The sequence below is a fragment of the Rhineura floridana genome, chromosome 4 (genome assembly GCF_030035675.1).
Source record: "Rhineura floridana isolate rRhiFlo1 chromosome 4, rRhiFlo1.hap2, whole genome shotgun sequence".
Classification (NCBI taxonomy): Eukaryota; Metazoa; Chordata; class Lepidosauria; order Squamata; family Rhineuridae; genus Rhineura; species Rhineura floridana.
This window is the reverse complement of record NC_084483.1, coordinates 192,928,728-192,946,483: the sequence shown is the minus strand read 5'-3', so window position 1 is coordinate 192,946,483 and position 17,756 is coordinate 192,928,728. Positions and strand designations below refer to the sequence as shown.

The following is a 17,756-nucleotide window of genomic DNA, read 5'->3' as shown; positions in this document are numbered from 1 at the left end:
ATCAGTGGCTACTAGCCATGATGGCTATGCTCTGCCTCTACAGCTGCAGGCAGTATGTTTCTGAATACTAGTTGCTGGAAACCACAGGAGGGGCAAGTTCTTTTCATGCTCAGGTCCTGCTTCTGGGTGTCCCATGGACAACTGGTTGGCCACTGTGAGAACAAGATGCTGGACTAGATGGGCCAATTGGTTTGAACCAGCAGGCTTTTCTTATTTTTTTATATCAAAGAATAGTGAGGGACAGCACTTCCCTTTTACACAAATTGCACAGAGACAAACACATTGCTCCTAACCCAGTGACTCTGTTCACGCGGGAATGGTGAGAGAACACATGTTGTGTTGTTGGGGAAAGCTTTGCATGAGCATCTCTGTGAGACATAGAGAACTCTCCTTAAGATTGGCATCAGCCCTACTGAGGTCAATGGTGCTTACTTCCAGGAAAGTGTATACAGGTTTGCAGGCTTAATTGTCTTAGACTTTGCCGTGTTCTTTGCTTATTTTACCATGTTAAGTTGTAGCTGATAATAAAGATCTGGAAAATTGCTGGATGGGTTTTATTTGTTTATGGGAGCTCTAGCAGATGGCAGGGCAGATGTCATGGCAATATAATTTGGCTTTTCTCTTGGATTTTTATGGGAGCTTGCAGTTCATGACTGCCTTTTGGCACCCCCTTTTGAAGGTGTACATTTTAAGCAGAGCAACAACAAAAAGAGCAATGTGCAAGATGAAATTATATGGGAAGAGGTGGAGATGCCAAGATTTTTCTGGTTTGGCCCAGAGGTGAGATCCACAGGTCATTGTCTCATACATTACATTACCTGGGCGTCCAAACATTTTAAGCTGGACCTTTCATTTATAGATCTTTTTAAAATAATTTGCCTTTTAGCTGATTAATAGATTAATTGGTTAAATTTAAATATATTTGTGCATTACCAAACCCCCAAAAGGTGTCTTTTACAGATTTTGAAGTGTGTGTGTGTGTGTGTGTGCATTTCTACCTGTAGTCCAATACTGACTACTCCGTCAGGAGCAACCCTCCAGCATCTCAGGAAGGCAGCCTTTCCCATCACTGATGCTAGCCAGTGAAGGCTGGTGGCTCTGATGTCAGTGGGGTAGTGAATCCACTCTGTGTTTTTGTCCGGCTTTTCAAGTTTGAACGTTCAGACTAAAACCTGGAGAGGATTCACTGCCCCACTGACATCAGAGCCACCAGCCTCCACTGCTGCTAGCCAATTCTTTTTTTAACTGAAAATGCTAGGGATTGAACTGAGAGTCTTCTTCATGCAAAGGATGTGCTTTACCACGGAGCTTCCTTATACATCAGTCTCTTCCTCATACATAGAGATTGAGTAGCATATAGAGATTTAGTATCAGAGCTGGGAATCACAAAGTGCCTAGCTCAAACCTCACCACTGCCCTGCACTCACCAGGTGGCCTTAAGCGAGTGACTGTTTTCTCACACATTTTGCAACAGTCAACCTTACAGAACTGTTGTAAGGATTATTAAGACAAAGCACATGCACTGCTTTGGGTATTCTGAAGTGTTCCTGTAAATAATATTATAGTATTAATAAGCAAGAGCTATCACTTGTTCAGACAGACTGTGATCTTGTTTTCTTTTCCATTTCCTGTTAGAGCAACAAACCAGAATATAATAGCCTCAAAACTTTAAGAACACACTGTTGTTTTTAAAAAATGGCCATCACCACTTAAAACTGCTCCAAAAGCTTTTTGCTGCAGTCATCACTGCACAGAATTAGCTGTTCATAGGGGCCTGCACAGCTTGTTCTCCACTAAGCCCAATGCGGTCCATCATCAGCCATAGGAGCTGCCTTATACTGAGTCAGCCGACTGGTCCATCTAGCTTTGTATTATCCACACTGCCTGGCAGTGGCAGTGGCTCTCCGGGATTTCAGGTCGAAGTCATGACACCAGGGATTAAACCTGGGACCTTCTGTGTGTAGAGTGGATGCTCTACCATTGAGTTATAGCCATCCCCTCTGCGTGACCCCAAGGAGCTTGAAAAACACTGCAGGGCAGGATCATCCTTGACAGTCGGCCGGCTTTATGTTGTGCAGATGCACACTGAAGCAGAACTGAATACAGGATTGTCGGTGTTGTTTGGGGGAAGGACCATCACTCAGTGGCAGAGCATCTGCTTTCCATACAGAAGGTCCCAGGCTCAATCCTCATCACCTCCAGGTAGGGCAGGGAGAGACTCCCTTCCTGAAACCCTGGAGAGTTGCTGCCAGTCAGTGCAGACAATACTGAGCTAGATGGACCTTACTCAGTATAAGGCAGCGTCGTGTTCTGTGTGAAAAATTATCCACACGCTAGCAATTAATTTCTCCATTACACATCCACTGAATGACCCTTTGTTACTTATTTTTGGAAGGAACCGTCCAAAAACTCATGGTTGTAACTCTTTCTCTCCCCCGCCCTCCCAGCAGTCCCCTGGAGACAATTGGCAATTATTTAATAAAGCCATTTCCTCCCTTTACACTGTTGCATTCCCAGTGCAGAAATGCTAGTCAAAGTATTATTCCCTGCCCTAGAGTCCATGATGCTGCTTAATGAGCAGCACATTATTAAACATTTGTTCCAGTTGTTTGGAGCATAAACTTCTGCTCCAGTGGTGTTTAGCTTACCAGTTGCTTTGGAATAATAACCAGACCTGTGTATGTGTGTGTGTGTGCATGAGAGAGAGAGAGAGAGAGAGAGAGTATTGCCCCCTGTTCTGATTTGGTACCAAATTAATTTGCTTATGCTCTCTCGTTGCGGATGCAGATTGGATTTTTATGTAGCAATTTATCATGGCTATTTTCAAAAATGCCTCTAAAATATCAATATTAAGAAGGATAATTTTATCTCTGTTTCCTTTCTTCTATCATTGTTTCTTCAAAATATTATGTCCCTTTAAAATTATTGATATTTCCTTTAAAAGTAGGATATTAATGTCAATATTTTTTGTGAGAGAAAAAACTGGATTGGTAAAAGCAGGAGCTAGCAGACAAAGAACGAACTTGAATTGATACCAGCCTGTTGTTTATTTCTTTAAAATATTTTGATCCCGCCCTACTAACCTACAATGTGGCACCCAGGGCGGCAGACAATGCCATCATTCACAGTAAATTAAAAAACAAAAAACTTTCAAATAAATAAGAATTCATAAAATACAGAACAATTCAAGGGGAGTGATATTAAAAGGTGACTGAAGAGGTAAAACTAAAAAAGGGGAAAATAAAATCAGTTTCAGGTTATACCTTCAGTCCCTCCCAAAGATTCTCTGGAACAAGATGATTTTCAGAAGTCTCTGAAACACCATCAGAGAAGGAGCAGAGCAGGTTTCTTGGAGTAGGGTATTCCAAAGCCAGGGAGCAGGGCTGAAAAGGCCCTCTCCTGCGTGCCTGCCAGTCTAACGTATTTCATTGCAGGTATGTAGAGTAGACCAGAACCAGCTGAACTTAAATCATAGGTAGGTACATATAGGCATAAGAGGTTCCTCAGGTACATTGGCCCAAGGCCATTTAGGACTTTAAAGGTCAAAACCAGCACTTTGAATTGGGTCTGGAAACAAACTGGGAGCCAGTGGAATCGATAAAGGACAGAGGTGATATGATCTCCATACTGCGATCCAGTTAACATTCCAGCTGCTGCATTTTGAACCCAACTGCAATTTCCAAACCATTTTCAAAGGCAGCCCCACATAGAGTGTGTTACAGTAATCAACACATGTGTCACTGTGGCCAAGTCAACTGCTTCCAGGAATGGACGCAGCTGGTAGACCAGTTTGAGTTGTTTAAAAGCACTCCAGGCTACTGCAGACACCTGATATTTAAGCAGCAGGGCACGATCCAGGAGTACTCCCAAACTGTGGACCATCTCCTTCGAGTGCCCTCATTTTTCTCCAAGGTTCTTGTCAATATCCTCAGGCTTTGCAAGCTGAAAAGTATCCACAGACAAATGACCAGAGGAAGCTTTGGAGACACAACTGGCACAACTGTAGTTAATGAGGGATCCAAGTCAGTCCAGATGTGAGTGATTTTATGTGCAAAGTGCCTTGCAAACTTGTCACAGCAAGCAACTGATGGCTTAGGATCCGGTGTAGGGACAGAGCCCAAAAGACCCCCGGACCACCTGGAAAAGCATCACCAGGAGATGCTGAGTGGATGTGATGGTGGCAGAGAAGTGAGCTTTCTTCAATGCCATGGCCGCCACATGATACACTCGAAAATGAGCTGTAGCCTGTGTTCACTCGAATTGGGTTGAGTTTTTCTCCCTTGTTGCTTTAGCTGTTCTTCCTGCCATTTCATCAGGCCCAAGGTGCATTACGAGTCCTCCCTGGTGGGAGAGGGCACTTCAGAGAGAGTGTCCACTGCTCGGGTCACCTGCCTATTCCAGAGATTAACCTTAGGAAGTGGACCTTTAGTGTAGTGGCACCTACCCTTTGGAATTCCCTCCCTTTAAATATTAGATAGGCGCTATCTCTGTTATCTTTTCGGTGCCTACTGAAGACCTTCCTCTTTCGACAAACCTTTTAAGTAGAAACCTTATCCCAGTCTGTGTCTGTGTTGGAATTGGTTTTTAATGTGTTCTTAAAGCTTTTTTAAAAAGAGGTTTTTAAATATGGTTTTTAAAGATGTTTGGTTTTAATATGTTTTTAGAGATGTTTGGTTTTAATATACTTTAAAGTCTGTTTTTATGATGTTTCAGAGTGTTTTTTAGTGTTTTTGTTTGCTGCCTTGGGCTCCTACAGGGAGGAAGGGTGGGATATAAATTTAATAAATAAATAAATAATAAACCAGGGCTTCGGCAGTATCTCCAGCCATGCTGGAACATCCCCCAGAGTGTCCAGGAAACTGTTCAGATCCATAAGTCTCGAGGGAAAAATGCATTATATTCTAGGGAATTGCTTGCAAAAATGTGCATGTTAGGCAAAATTGCATACAAAATGTGTATTCATGGATCTGTTTTTAAAGCGGCGATACAGAAATGTGGCAAACCAAATTTAAGATTGGAAAAACGAGTAACTGAGAGAAAGTGAAGTAGATAGATTTGTACATCCCTCTGTAAATTTGTCTTATATGTAAAATGCCATGATATATGAACAGCATACATATATATACCTATGTGAAATGGAGGGTGCAATACAGCCCATCAGGTGCTTGCCAAGTCCCTGATTTTGCAATCCTGAGAAGGCAGAGAGTTTATCAAGGTTCTGGTGACTCGCTATCTGTGACTGGGGAGCTGCCTTGACTTTGGTGCATCACATGTTATAATAATAATAATGTTCTGTAGGCTTGGCTTCACAGATTTTGATGTGACATGTGCTACATGCTGTTCAATATTTAGAAACCCGGACTTGTAGCTCTATTGTAATCTTCCTGTTTGTCTGTTTGCAGAGGCAACAGTTTTAAGCTACGATGGAAGCATGTTTATGAAAATACAACTCCCTTTGGTGATGCACACAGAGGCAGAAGATGTGTCCCTGCGGTTCAGGTCTCAGCGAGCTTATGGCATTTTAATGGCCACTACTTCGAGGGAATCTGCCGACACGCTGCGCTTAGAACTGGATGCAGGACGAGTTAAGCTAACCGTCAATCTAGGTAACATTCCTCCTCAACTCCCACCCTAGAATTAACATCTCAAACATCCTTGTGTTTGTGAGTGTCTGCCTGCAAACACCAACAGCCTGTTTGCCACTGAAAATCAAATGAAAACTTATGTATATGCAATTTATGTGCATATATGTGCATTTGCAACATACATATTTCAGAAGTCCATTATTTATTTTGATTTTATCTTTACACCCTGCACCATAAGCCACAATATTTAATTTTGAACTGCAGTCTGTTCTAAAAAGAGAAGACCTGCAGTACAGTGGAATTAGTAGGGGACCTTTAAAAAAAAATCATTCATACCCAACAAGTTGGATTTTAGACACAGATTTTTCCATGTTGATGTTTTACACAAGTGAATCCTTATCCAGTGACTCCTGGGGTACGTAGGAGGACAAAACACATGTCCTTGAATCCCGCTGATGAATCTGCATTGTGTATGTGAGCTTCATGCATGAACTGGGGCTTCTGTAGAGCACTGGATTGGGGTCCCAGAGGGTAAGTTCTGATGACATGCTGGGAGCAAAACACAACCATGCTCAGCCAGACACTCCACTCGCATGAGCAATGTAAAGCAGTGGCAACTGGTGGGGCAATGAAATCTGCTCCAGGTTTTAGTCTGAATTTTCAAGTGCGTTGGACAGCTCCTTGAAAGCTCAAACTAAAACCTGGAGTGAATTCTACTGTCCCACTGACATGGAGCCACCAGTTGCCACTGGTGTAAAGTCAGAGCCCCATGACAAGTGGATCCAGAGCACTGTCCTGAGTTTACTCATATAAACCATGTTTTCCCTCAACATATCATCAGATCCCACTCTATAAAAACTGGTAACTTCTCTAGCCATTTGTAATATGCTTGATTTTAGCTAGTTTCGTTAGCTTTTGGTCTTCTCTATAGAGCAGTCTGGCATTATATGCTGCCAAATCCATCTCTTCCTCTCCTTTTTTCACTTTCTTTTTTTTAAAAAAAGATCCCACAGACTTCATAGTGATCTCTTGTGTGTGTCTGTCACAAATAACACAACCCTTCAATGCCCAAAGTCTGCGGCCCGAAGCAAACAGCCACGTGAACACAAATCACATAAGCTCTTCTGCAGAAATAATATTGTGCTTTCCTAGGTTTTTGAAGCATTTAGAAATGATCAATCCCATTTTTTTCATTGAGAAACCTAATGCAGGTTTACTTTTGTGAGATTATTTTCAGGACCTTTCGTACATCATTTTAAAAATTAGCTCCAAGGTGGTTTCACTTTTAAATTGAAAAAGCCAGTAGGACAGACTGATATATTCAAAATCCAATTTTTGAGGAAAGCTAGGTCATTGAAATTTGATGATGTTAATTAGATTTTGCAGTAGGAAATTTATACCTATCTAACAGGGAAACTCTTCTTTATCTTCTTAGAGAGCCCTCTAGTGAAGTCTTTGACTTACTGCAAGCTGATGCCTTGTTTTAATTGTCAAGATGGCAGTATAGTAGTGACCAGGAGAGGGCTCTTTCAAGAAAGCTTTCTGTAGAAAGAGGCATGCTGGTGATGTTCCTTGGCTGTTTGCCACCACTTTTCTGATGCGGTTGACGACACATGACAAACTCAGCTACATGGAAACAAAATCTAGGTTACCTTTTTTAATATATTGATGATCCTCAAAGAACTTCTAGAGGAATAAATGAATATGCTGATAATTTGAGAATAATCTTTTAATTTGCCCATACAAAATCTAGGCATTTTTTTTTACAATATGAATTAAACAAAAGTACTACCTCTCCTATGAGAAGCCCTATTATTCACCATGAAGGTGAAAATAAAGTTACTATCTCTTACAAGAGGGGAAGTAGTCAAAAAAGCAAATCATAACCTTGATTCGTTATAATAAAAGAAACATTTCCAGATGTGATGACACCATTTTTTTCTGTCGTTTACTGAACAATTTAAGTAATGCTAAAGGGTATCCCAGAGACAGAGAGAATCTAAAGTCATTTGAAAATTGCAATGGAATATTTTAAGCTTTTTAAAGTTGGATCTTCCTTTGAGATACTAACTGTGGTCCAGAATGTGTGATTTTTTGGCTTGGCTTGCACTAATCCCCATTGTGACGGAGCACTTTTTTTGGAATTAAAATGGAGAAGATTGATCTGTTCTTTCATACATGGGGGAGAAAGTTGCAGCCAGCTTAAATCCAGCATCTGGAACAGTCCCCAGAAGCCTTTTTCTCTCCACTTAGATTTGTCACCATGTAGCTTTGTTTGAAATTGGCCATATTTTTTTATCCTATATTTCTACTCACTTCTATTTATAAAGTTTTTTATCACCATATATCTGCGTTCTATGGCAATACTGACAGAATCTGAACACACAGTGGCCATGTTTGCATGTGTCTGTCCCCGGAAGGGTGGACTGTGATTTTATTGGATGTCTGCAGCTGTTACTTTGAAGGATAAATTTTCATTTCTCATCTATTCTTCCCCATCTAGACTGTATCAGGATTAACTGTAATTCCAGTAAGTGCCTATTCAAAATTTTTAAACTTATTGTTCCTTCATTTATGCAAAATTCACAAACTTTATATTAAAACACGGCGCACATCATTTTTTGTTTGCATACTTAAATGACTTGCATTTAAAAAGATGGAGCAAGTTACATGGGTGTGAAAGGAAATCATCACATGTAGTCTGCATGTTTTAGAGCTGACTTGCATTCCTCTCCCCCCCCCCCCAAAAAATAACATTCCTCCTCAGGCCAGATATCAGTGGAATTTCAAGGGCAGTTTAAAGAATGTCGGTCAAGCTACAGAAATTTCTGAGCTGTGCCAGTAATCTTCATTTTCCCCAAATCCAGTTTCCTGGATTGCCCCCAACTTTGAAGCAAACATGGATGTCTCGCCTCAGTGGAAACATCTGAAGAATTTCAAAAGGGGTGAACAAGTGTTCCTGTGTTTCATTAAGTCTAATTTGTGGAAGGGCTGTAGCTCCGTGGTAGAACATAAGCCTTACATGCAGAAGGTTCCAGGTTCAGTCTCAGGTAAGGCTGGGAGGAACTCCTGCCTGAAACTCTGGACAGCCTGTTCAGTAGAAAACCATATTATCACTCCCTCCTTCTGTCCTGGCTCCCATGAGCAGCAGGGCTTCAGGTGTGGCAGAGGTTCCATTGATCTATTTAGCCCTCCTGCTCCCAGCCAGGGTTTAAACATAAGACTGCAATCTTGTACTTATTTATTCATTTATTAAATGTATATCCCACCCTTCCTCCTGAAGGAGCCCAGGGTGGCAATCATAACAAAACAATTTAACAGCAGCAAAAAGAAACACATTCTAAAAAAGAGTTAAAAACATTCTAAAACACAGTTACAGTTTAAAAGCATTCTTCCATCCAGGTTGCAGAAACAATCCCCTTCAGCCATCAAATGGCTGAGTAAACAGGAATATTTTCATTTCCTCCTGAAACTCAGTAGTAATGCAGATAGACACACTTCATTGGAGAGGGCATTCCACAAATGGGGAGCCACCACTGAAAAGGCCCTGTCAGAGGTCAGCGCTAACGAGCAGACCTGGTCTTAAGACTACAATCTGCATGGGAGTAAATACTCAATAGCACTTACATCTGAGTAAATATACTGAATATAGCATAGGATTGCATTGTACACTTTTCTTTAGCTATAAAGCTGTAATCTTAAATATAAAAATCTACGTATGCAATCATAAGTAATGGTGAGTGGGAAATAATTAGCTAGAGGTTTAGCAGATTCATCTATTGATTGAAGTTCACACCAGCTGTGGGTCTGCTCACCCTCTGTTAATTTAATGTGGGGACCATGCACATGCCTGACTGTTAAATGTGTGCCACCAACCACCCGTACCACAAAGAAGGAAAAAAGGAGGGCAAGACTCATCTTCAGACCCACACACAATGTGGTGAACCTGAAATAATGGTGAGAAAAATGTTTGATTGGTTTGCAAGAACATTTCAAATTGCTGTCATGTCTGATGTGTCTCATGTTCATTTGTTGAAGGCAGTGACCAAATAATAAACTCCTCATTCAGGAGGTAAGAAGTGATATTCATCCCTGGCAAATATGATGTTCTATCTGAAATGCATTTGGTGTGACAGTAATTTGGATTCTTTAAATCAATGTTAAAAGAATTAAAATTGGGCTCCTGCTGGGAGGAAGGGCGAGATATAAATCTAATTAATTAATTAAAAGAAGGTCCCACGGTTGATTACAACAATAGAATGGAAAAAAGCATAAAAACAAACAATTAAAAACAATTCCATATATAAAAAGAATGCATATATCTGAAAACAATTCAGCATATAAAAACAAAAATCATTCGAGGACAGATACAGACTGGAATAAAGATTGCCTAGTTGAAAGGTTTGTTGAAAGAGGAAGGTTCTTTGCCAGCACAGCTTGGAAGAAGACTCATGAGATCGAAAAATGGTGGAACGGTCACATTGAGTCAAATATAATAATAGAAGATCTGCCGAACAATAACCAAATCATGTAAATACGGACAGGTGGGTTTGAATTAATATGAGGGAAGCATCCCTCCACTTCTCTGGGAATGTAAACAGCCACAACCGTGACTACCCATCTAGGGATTGGGAGAAAATTCTCCCTCCTTGCTAAGTGAGCGTTGAGTATGTGAACCTAACGTACACACCCCAGCCCTGCTGTTCTCCAAGGTGTGCATGCCAGGCTCTAAGGGCACCTCCAAGTACCCTGAAGCCTCAGGCTGTGGGTGATGACAAGAGTGTCCCCAACCCAATAATAATGACTAACGGTGGCTATCCAAAAAGTCTTAATTTTCCTTACCTGTCCGCACTGAATGTCAAACAAGTCAAATCGACCACATCAAAACAAAGGATACTCTACAGTGTGAAGTAGGAGAAAAAGAGGAGTCTCAAGTGCCTATCAGGGCTCCTCCCCAAATTCCTACTCATCCCTGGAAGAAAGCAACTAGCAGAAGCTCACAGTGTATTTATTTATTTATTTATTTACTATTTGATTTATATCCCACACTTCCTCCCAGCAGGAGCCAAGGGCGGCAACTGTAGAGGGAGGGAGGGAGGGTGCTGTGATGCAAAGGGGGCAGGGGAGGGAGCAGAGCAGCCCTAAATACTGAGCCGAATTTCCCCCTCCCATTGGGCACTCCTGCCCACATGGCCTAAAGATCCCCACCCTTTGGGAAAAACCATGGCAAGTCTTCTCCCAAGAAAGGGGAGGAAGGTAAATTTGCCCCTGCTAAAAATTAGAAAATAATTCTCTTAATCACAGGAAAGAATATAGGGATCTCTGCATGCATCATTTTTTATATATGCATCTGAGTCCTAGGAAGCTTTTCATCATTGCCACCATTTACAGTGGGGTGGTATTCAATGCTAGTCCTACTCAGAGTAGGCCTATTAAAGTTAATGGGCATGACTAACTTAGCTTCATTTATTTCAGTGGGTCTTCTCTGAGCAGGATTTAGTTGAATACAACCCAATATTATTTCCAGCATTATTCTTTCATTGAAATTATCCCAGACTAACATTTAACTCCCTTCTCCAAATAAAAACTGTGTTCAGTCCAGGACATTTTTTTAATGACTGGCAAGGTTATATTTGTGTGATGATTTCTTTTACACACTAACTTAATATAAGATTTTTAGACTGAATGGTTTTTTTCTATGTGTCTTACGTCATGATAATTTTTTAACCTTTCTGATATTATTTGGATTAAGATGCTATGTTCTGAAAGAGGATTGTGGACTGTGATTTTATTTTGAGTCTGGATCTCCCAAACTTTCTATAGTAAGTACAATAGATTCTAGTTTGTCTTCTTCTTTTTTTGGAGGGAGGGTGGGGAGTGGGGAGAGTGCTAAATGTTGCAGATCTTATTTGACAAAGATAGTTGCCATACTCTTGCATTACACCAAATGATGAACAGTATAAGTAAGTCAAAGCTAACTACTTCTTTTCCCCATTGAGTTCAGTGGGAGTGACTTAAATATAAGCTTAACTTTCCCACTGAAGATAAGTGAAAAAGGACCATGTTTTGCATCTCCATTCACGAAACCCACTGATATTCAATTCCAGTTCACTGCAGTGGCACTTATTGATTTGGCACCAGGGAAGGGTTTAATGAATTGCTGCCAAAGGCATCATTCTTAGAACCCTTTGGGGTCTTTGCTTTTGGAGAGCTCAGAATGTGAGGCTGCTTGTTTCCAATGTAAACCAAAGGAGGCTTGTATACCTTTCATCCAGGTGCTTTCTTGTAGTGGGACGAACTGCGAATTAGAGATCTTTCTGTATATGATACCACAATGTAGCAACTAAAGTAAAAAAAATAAAACCATAGCTAATAGGAGCAGAAGTAGTATTTATTTATTTATAACGACAATGTTGGAAGTGGGGCAAGAGCAACTCCTGTTTTGTTCTTTTGTTTATGTTCCAGAAGGGAGATAGAGTTAGGGTCCTCCAGTTGGATAGGCTTGATTACCTTTACCTGTGATGCTCTGACTGACTTCCTGCTAGACTGATGTCTTAGGGAAGCTTATCTGCCCCCCCGCCCCTTTCCTCTCTTCTCTTCTTCGACTGTCCGAGAGAGAGGAGACACCTTTGTCTCTGCTCTCTCTCTCTCTCCTGAGCCATGAGGGTGACTTCCAAACCTGGGAGTTGCACCTCCAACTTAGTTAGTTAGTTAGAAAGAGGTATGCCTTTCCTAACAACTATGTATTTCTATAAATAAAGTAGCTTTTCTTATTTTACCAAGTCTTAAGTCTCAGTGATCTAAATGCAGGGTAAAAGCCTGCTACTTAGGTAAATACATGCACAGGCACACACGCAGCTCAGACCGCTGAGGATCTCTGCATACATGTTTCAGTAACATCCAGCAGGCTGCCAGGTGACTGACATATTGCTCTTGCCAGAGGTCTGAGCTGATCAGGGTAAAAGCCTGCTACTTAGGTAAACGCACACACTGGGGACACATGCATTTCAGGCTGCTGAGTTACTCTGCTAACATTTATACAAATTTACACAACGGACAATAGCCAAGTATTCTTGACAGGAGTTCTCAGTCTCCAGTATTCTTGCAGTTCATATTAAAATATACCACATAAATTATATTTAAATAAGTATAAACATACGCTGTGACATTTTAAATAGTAATGTATCAAGAACATGGAGAAGCCAATTTCAATCAAAATTGTTTCCAATCTCAAAAGTCATAGCTGTTCAAGAGAAAAAAGGAGGGAAAGGGAGTATTTTTTTGACATTTAAAGGAAGTACTTCTCTTGCATTGCAAATAAGTCATTACGCAGCTTATTTTAGATATAAAACAACACAGTTTGCCACAAATACTATACACAACCTTGAGTTATTGCTGAAAAGTGCAATTTTTCTGTAGAGCTAATTGCAGATGGTATAGGAGAATTAGTTTGCTCTGGAATGTCCATAATCCCTTTCTATGAACAAGGAACAAGTCATACTCAGAGTAGATCCACTGAAAACAATGAACATCTTAGTCTTGTTGTTTAATTTCAGTAGATTTACTGTGAGTATGACTTAATTGGATACAATGCTCTGTGTAAGAGATATAGCAGATATGATGGTGGCCATGACAGAGTGCTTCCCAGTGGTGTAGTTATCTGGGGTCTTGGGGGTCTTAGACCCCTTTTTTGGAAGTGGGTCCCAGCAGGGTCCCTATGTCTCCAGCATCCTATGAGCCGATCAGCATGAAAGGGAAGTGTGTTAGCCACTGAGAAGAGTCTTCTAACGTGCTTCCTTGTCCTTTCCTGCTGATTTGAGCCAATCAGAGTGAAGGGAAGTTAGTCAGCCACTGAGAAGTTTCTCTCCAGTAGATAACACTCTCTTCTTTCATGGTTATTGGCTCCGAGGAGCACCTGTTGTTGTGGAAGAAGGCATTAACAAAAATCTCATTCTCAACCAAGCAGCAAAAAAGGGGGCATGGCTGTGACTATCATGAAGGGACCCTGCACGTCTGAATTTGCCACTACACTGCTGGTGCTTCCTTGTTCTATGTGCACCACATGAGTCATTCTATTAATATCTAGCATTAGGATGCTAATTAGGGATGGGTGAGAATTTTGATTCAGTTCGCATTTCAAGCAGAATTTACCAAATTTGTAATTTCTGAAACAATTTGAGAACTGAAACACAGTCATCTGTCGGAATTCGTACTTATTAGAATTTTGGGATGCAGTTCGCCAGCTAAACAACATTTACAAAAATGCATATATTAGGGGAAAGTGTGCATAAAAATGAATACATGAGTGAAAACAATATGCAAAAAGACATGAAATGATGAGAAATAGGTTACAGAAATGTGTACCTTTGTCAAAACTGCCTACAAAAATGTGTTTATTTGGAGAAATTTGCACTAAAATGGTGGAGAATTTTCATGAGGATTTTTTTAAAAAAAATTCTCAGATTGCTGCAGAAATGTAGAGAACAGAATTTAACATTGGAACGATGAGAAACTGAAAGAAGCGAAACAGACAGATCTTTCCATACCTAATGCTAATGATCGGCTCTGGCAGAAATTTGTCACGGGCATGGTAACTCTACATGCAGATAGACCACTCATATGTTAAGGGGGTATGAATGAAATGTTCCTATGGGCGTGCTTTAGCTATGGCTGCTAGGGCACCTCAGTCTGTTTTGGCCCAAAAATGGGAGAACTGAGTCAAAAAGTGTATGTAAGCAAGTTGCAGTTAACAGCATGATTAACTTTTGGAACAGTTAATATGAATCGTCAGACCCAAAGCAAAATAATGAAATGGATAAATTCCAGGCAATGGTCTGACCTTTCTGTTGCCACTCCTTTATTTCAGACTCTCTTGAAGTTTCTTCTTTCTATGTCTTGGGAGAAGGTAATCATTGTAACCTCGAGCTGAAGCTATCGTTTTCAAATATTCAAAGTTCACCCATTTTAAAAAAAAATTGTGAATGTTGGATGCAACATTTTACCTTGAAACTTTCCAGCATCTCTTGAATGTTTTCATTTTAGCAGGCATCAAAAACGGCTAGATGATAAATACTAAACACCATTGCATTTTACCTACAAAATGCTGTCAGATACTAAATATTTCATATAAACTGTCAGATATCAAATATTGCTATTAAATGTAATTGTACATCAGATGTAGATATCAAATCTCCAGTGACTGTGTGGGAAGTGTTTTAAGTTTTCTTAAAATATTTGCAGAATATTTGAGATCAGAACACACATATTTCAATTCCACTATAAATTTCCTCCTATGACATTTTGACTGTGTGCTTCAATGAAGTATTTTGTTTGTTAGGTAAGTACTTAGGGATTACAGTTTCCATGACCAGTTATCACTCAAGCATCACTGAAGGGAGCAAACAAGTCTCTTGCAAATGAATACTGCACTACTATGAGTTGTTCTGGGCATGTAAGCTCTACCACAAATGGTCTAGCAGACATCAATATCATGACTATTTTCAGCACCATATGTTGACATTTTGTTGTGAATATGGCAAAAACATTCATAGCATTCTCAGCCAGAGCTTGCAAGTAACTCACTAGAAATAATGAGTTACTTGTAATTCGATGGAGGAAGTAGAGAGCCAGACCGCGCCAGAGGCAAGAATGAAGGAGGGGAAGGCAGCAGCAGAATGGAGGTGAAGAGCTGAGGTGAGTGATGATGGTGTGTGTGTGCGCGCCCCCTCATGGCTGCCCCCTCATGGCTTCCCCACCCCATGGCTTTCCCCCCTCGTGCCTGCCACCTCCCCCCCAGCCAAGGAGAAAAGAACAGAGGCGTGGGGAGGGCAAGGTGGGCAGTACTCAGGGCCGGCGCCAGGCATGCCATTCCCGCAGGCGTGTCACCACTTGACCCCTTGCCATGCGGGCACAGATCTTTTCCCCATTCAGAGTGCAACCGGCACCTTTGAGCATCCTTGTCAAGAGAAGAGCCCCGCAGGCTCCGGGCAGCTGCAAAGGTCAGAATCCAAGGCTTCATTCAAATTTCCTGCCTGTATTGTGTTGCTTTGTAACTGCCTCTCCCCTCCCAGCGCTTCCGCCTCCATTTATTTGCATTTATGAGCTCATAAGTTCGGGACTGGAGAGCTCTGGATCCCTAGTTCTGCTGTCGATGCTGCTGACAAGCAGAATCCGGCCCTAACAATGCAGCATGCCTTCCCTGCATCTCTGAAACTCAGATTCTCCTCCACATGTTGGATTAATGGCTGCAATTTCAGGGTTGTAGTCATGAGTTTTGCAGCTCTGGCCTCCTCTTCCTCCTTTCCCCCTCCCTATGTTTTTCTTTTGTCCTTAAAAAATTGCATATTTATCTAATACTGATAAGTTTTAATATTGGCAAAGCACAGGAAAGTTTGCTTCAAGCATTGCTATGTTTATGCTGAGACTGAATGATTCCAAGGTTCTGTCTTTGAAAAGTATTTTGTAAAGTTAGCTGTTTCTTACAGCTCATAACTGGGAGGCTTAACAGGAAGTGCCTTCAGGATTACTTTCTAAGGGTGCCATTGACCTTGTATGCTGCCCCTGCTTCTCCCCCCCCCTTCCCATTGCAGGACTTAACTCACAAGTAGTGTCTCTGAGAGAGCAGCTGGAACTTTAAAGGCCATTTGTCATGTGGCTGGGACTTGAAAGATCATTGCAGATCCTTGATTGGGCTGATAAGTAATTCTCCATGCACATCTGCAATTCCACAGTTGCTTCTTCCTTATTAGAGTCTTGCTTTCTCAGCCAGTGTGATGGATTTCCTTTCACTCTCCCTGCACCCATAGTTTTCTCTGCTGAACTTCTTACAGCTATTGATTTCAGTTTCTGGCTTATTGTGTCCCTTGGACTTATGGTAGATAGCACAAGCTTTGGCCCAAACTAATATTTTTTACTGATGTTACTATATTCACTGATCAGCATCAAGATAAATGTATTGCCAGTGTCTAAGATAGTTATAATTTCCCTTCTCCAGCCACAAATTAATTTTACCCACATTTTAAAATAAAATTAAAATGCATGTAAAGTCTATTTAAAGCATTAATATAATGACAGGCATTCCTTCCTGTATCTGATCATTTGCAGGGAAGTACAATGTGGTGTAGTGGTTAGAGTGTTGGACTACGACCTGGGAGACCAGGGTTGGAATCCCGACACAGCCAGTCTGTGTTAGAATTGCTTTTAATATGTCTTTTAATATTTTTAACCCTTTTTGAAAGACGTTTTTAACGTTTTTTTAAAATGTTTTTAACGTTGCTTTGTTCTAATGTATTTTAAGGTCTTTTTATGATGTTTTAAAGTGTTTTTAGTGTTTCTGTTTGCCCCCCTGGGCTCCTACTGGAAGGAAGGGCAGGGTATAAATAAAATAATAAATAAATAACTAAATAAATAAAGGTCACTGGGTGACCTTGGGCTGGTCACTGCCTCTCAGCCTCAGAGGAAGGCAATGGTAAACCACCTCTGAATACTATGAAAACCCTATTCATAGGGTTGTCATAAGTCTGGATTGACTTGAAGGCAGTATGTTTCCATTTAAATGCTCTCGCAGTCAGTTTCAGTGCTTGTGCTCCCAGTCATAGAACTGACTTCCTGACTGTAAACTTGCTGTGTGAGTTGTAAGGCTGTTAAAATCATAGTTCAACCCCATGCTCAGTGTGCCCTTCTTCCTTGGGGTGTTCATGGTTCCCCTCTGTTGTTTTCATCCTGAGGGGCAGATTAGGCTGAGAGATAGTGTGTAGTCCATGGTCATCCAGGAAACTTTGTAGCTCATTTCCACTGTAAAAAAATTAATTAAAACAATTTATATGCAGGCAAAGTTTATTAAGTAGATCTGCACATTATGTTTAAAGCACATCCAAGTTGCATTTAAAGCACATGACTTCCCCTAAAGAATCCTGAGAAGTGTCATTTCCCCCTCACAGTTATTGTTCTCACCACCCTTAACAAATTACAGTCCCCATGTGGTGTGATTCATGTGCTTTAAACATGTGTTGAGTGTGCTTTAAATGAATGGTCTGGATCTGCCATAGGTATGATGTGCATTCATCAGTGAATTGAAAAGTACAATTTTAAAAGATACTTTTTTAAAAACAGGGGAAGGGTTGTAGCTCAGTGGCAGGGCATATGCTTTGAATGCAAAGGTCCAGAATTCAA

The 17,756-nt window shown here is 40.8% G+C and overlaps 1 protein-coding gene across 22 annotated transcripts in view; it reads left to right on the top strand.

Annotated features, from left to right (window-relative positions):
* The window catches only part of NRXN1 (neurexin 1), a 1,438,606-nt gene that overhangs the window by 646,652 nt on the left and 774,198 nt on the right, over nucleotides 1–17,756 (top strand). For 17 of the 22 annotated variants that reach the window (XM_061625672.1, XM_061625674.1, XM_061625664.1 and 14 more), the window contains 2 exons: nucleotides 5,403–5,606; nucleotides 8,089–8,115. In XM_061625672.1, coding sequence (XP_061481656.1) covers nucleotides 5,403–5,606; nucleotides 8,089–8,115 — 231 coding nt within the window. Of the gene's footprint in view, nucleotides 1–5,402; nucleotides 5,607–8,088; nucleotides 8,116–8,542; nucleotides 8,636–17,756 lie in introns of those variants that run through there. The other 5 variants (XM_061625683.1, XM_061625681.1, XM_061625671.1 and 2 more) reach the window with 2 other exon arrangements.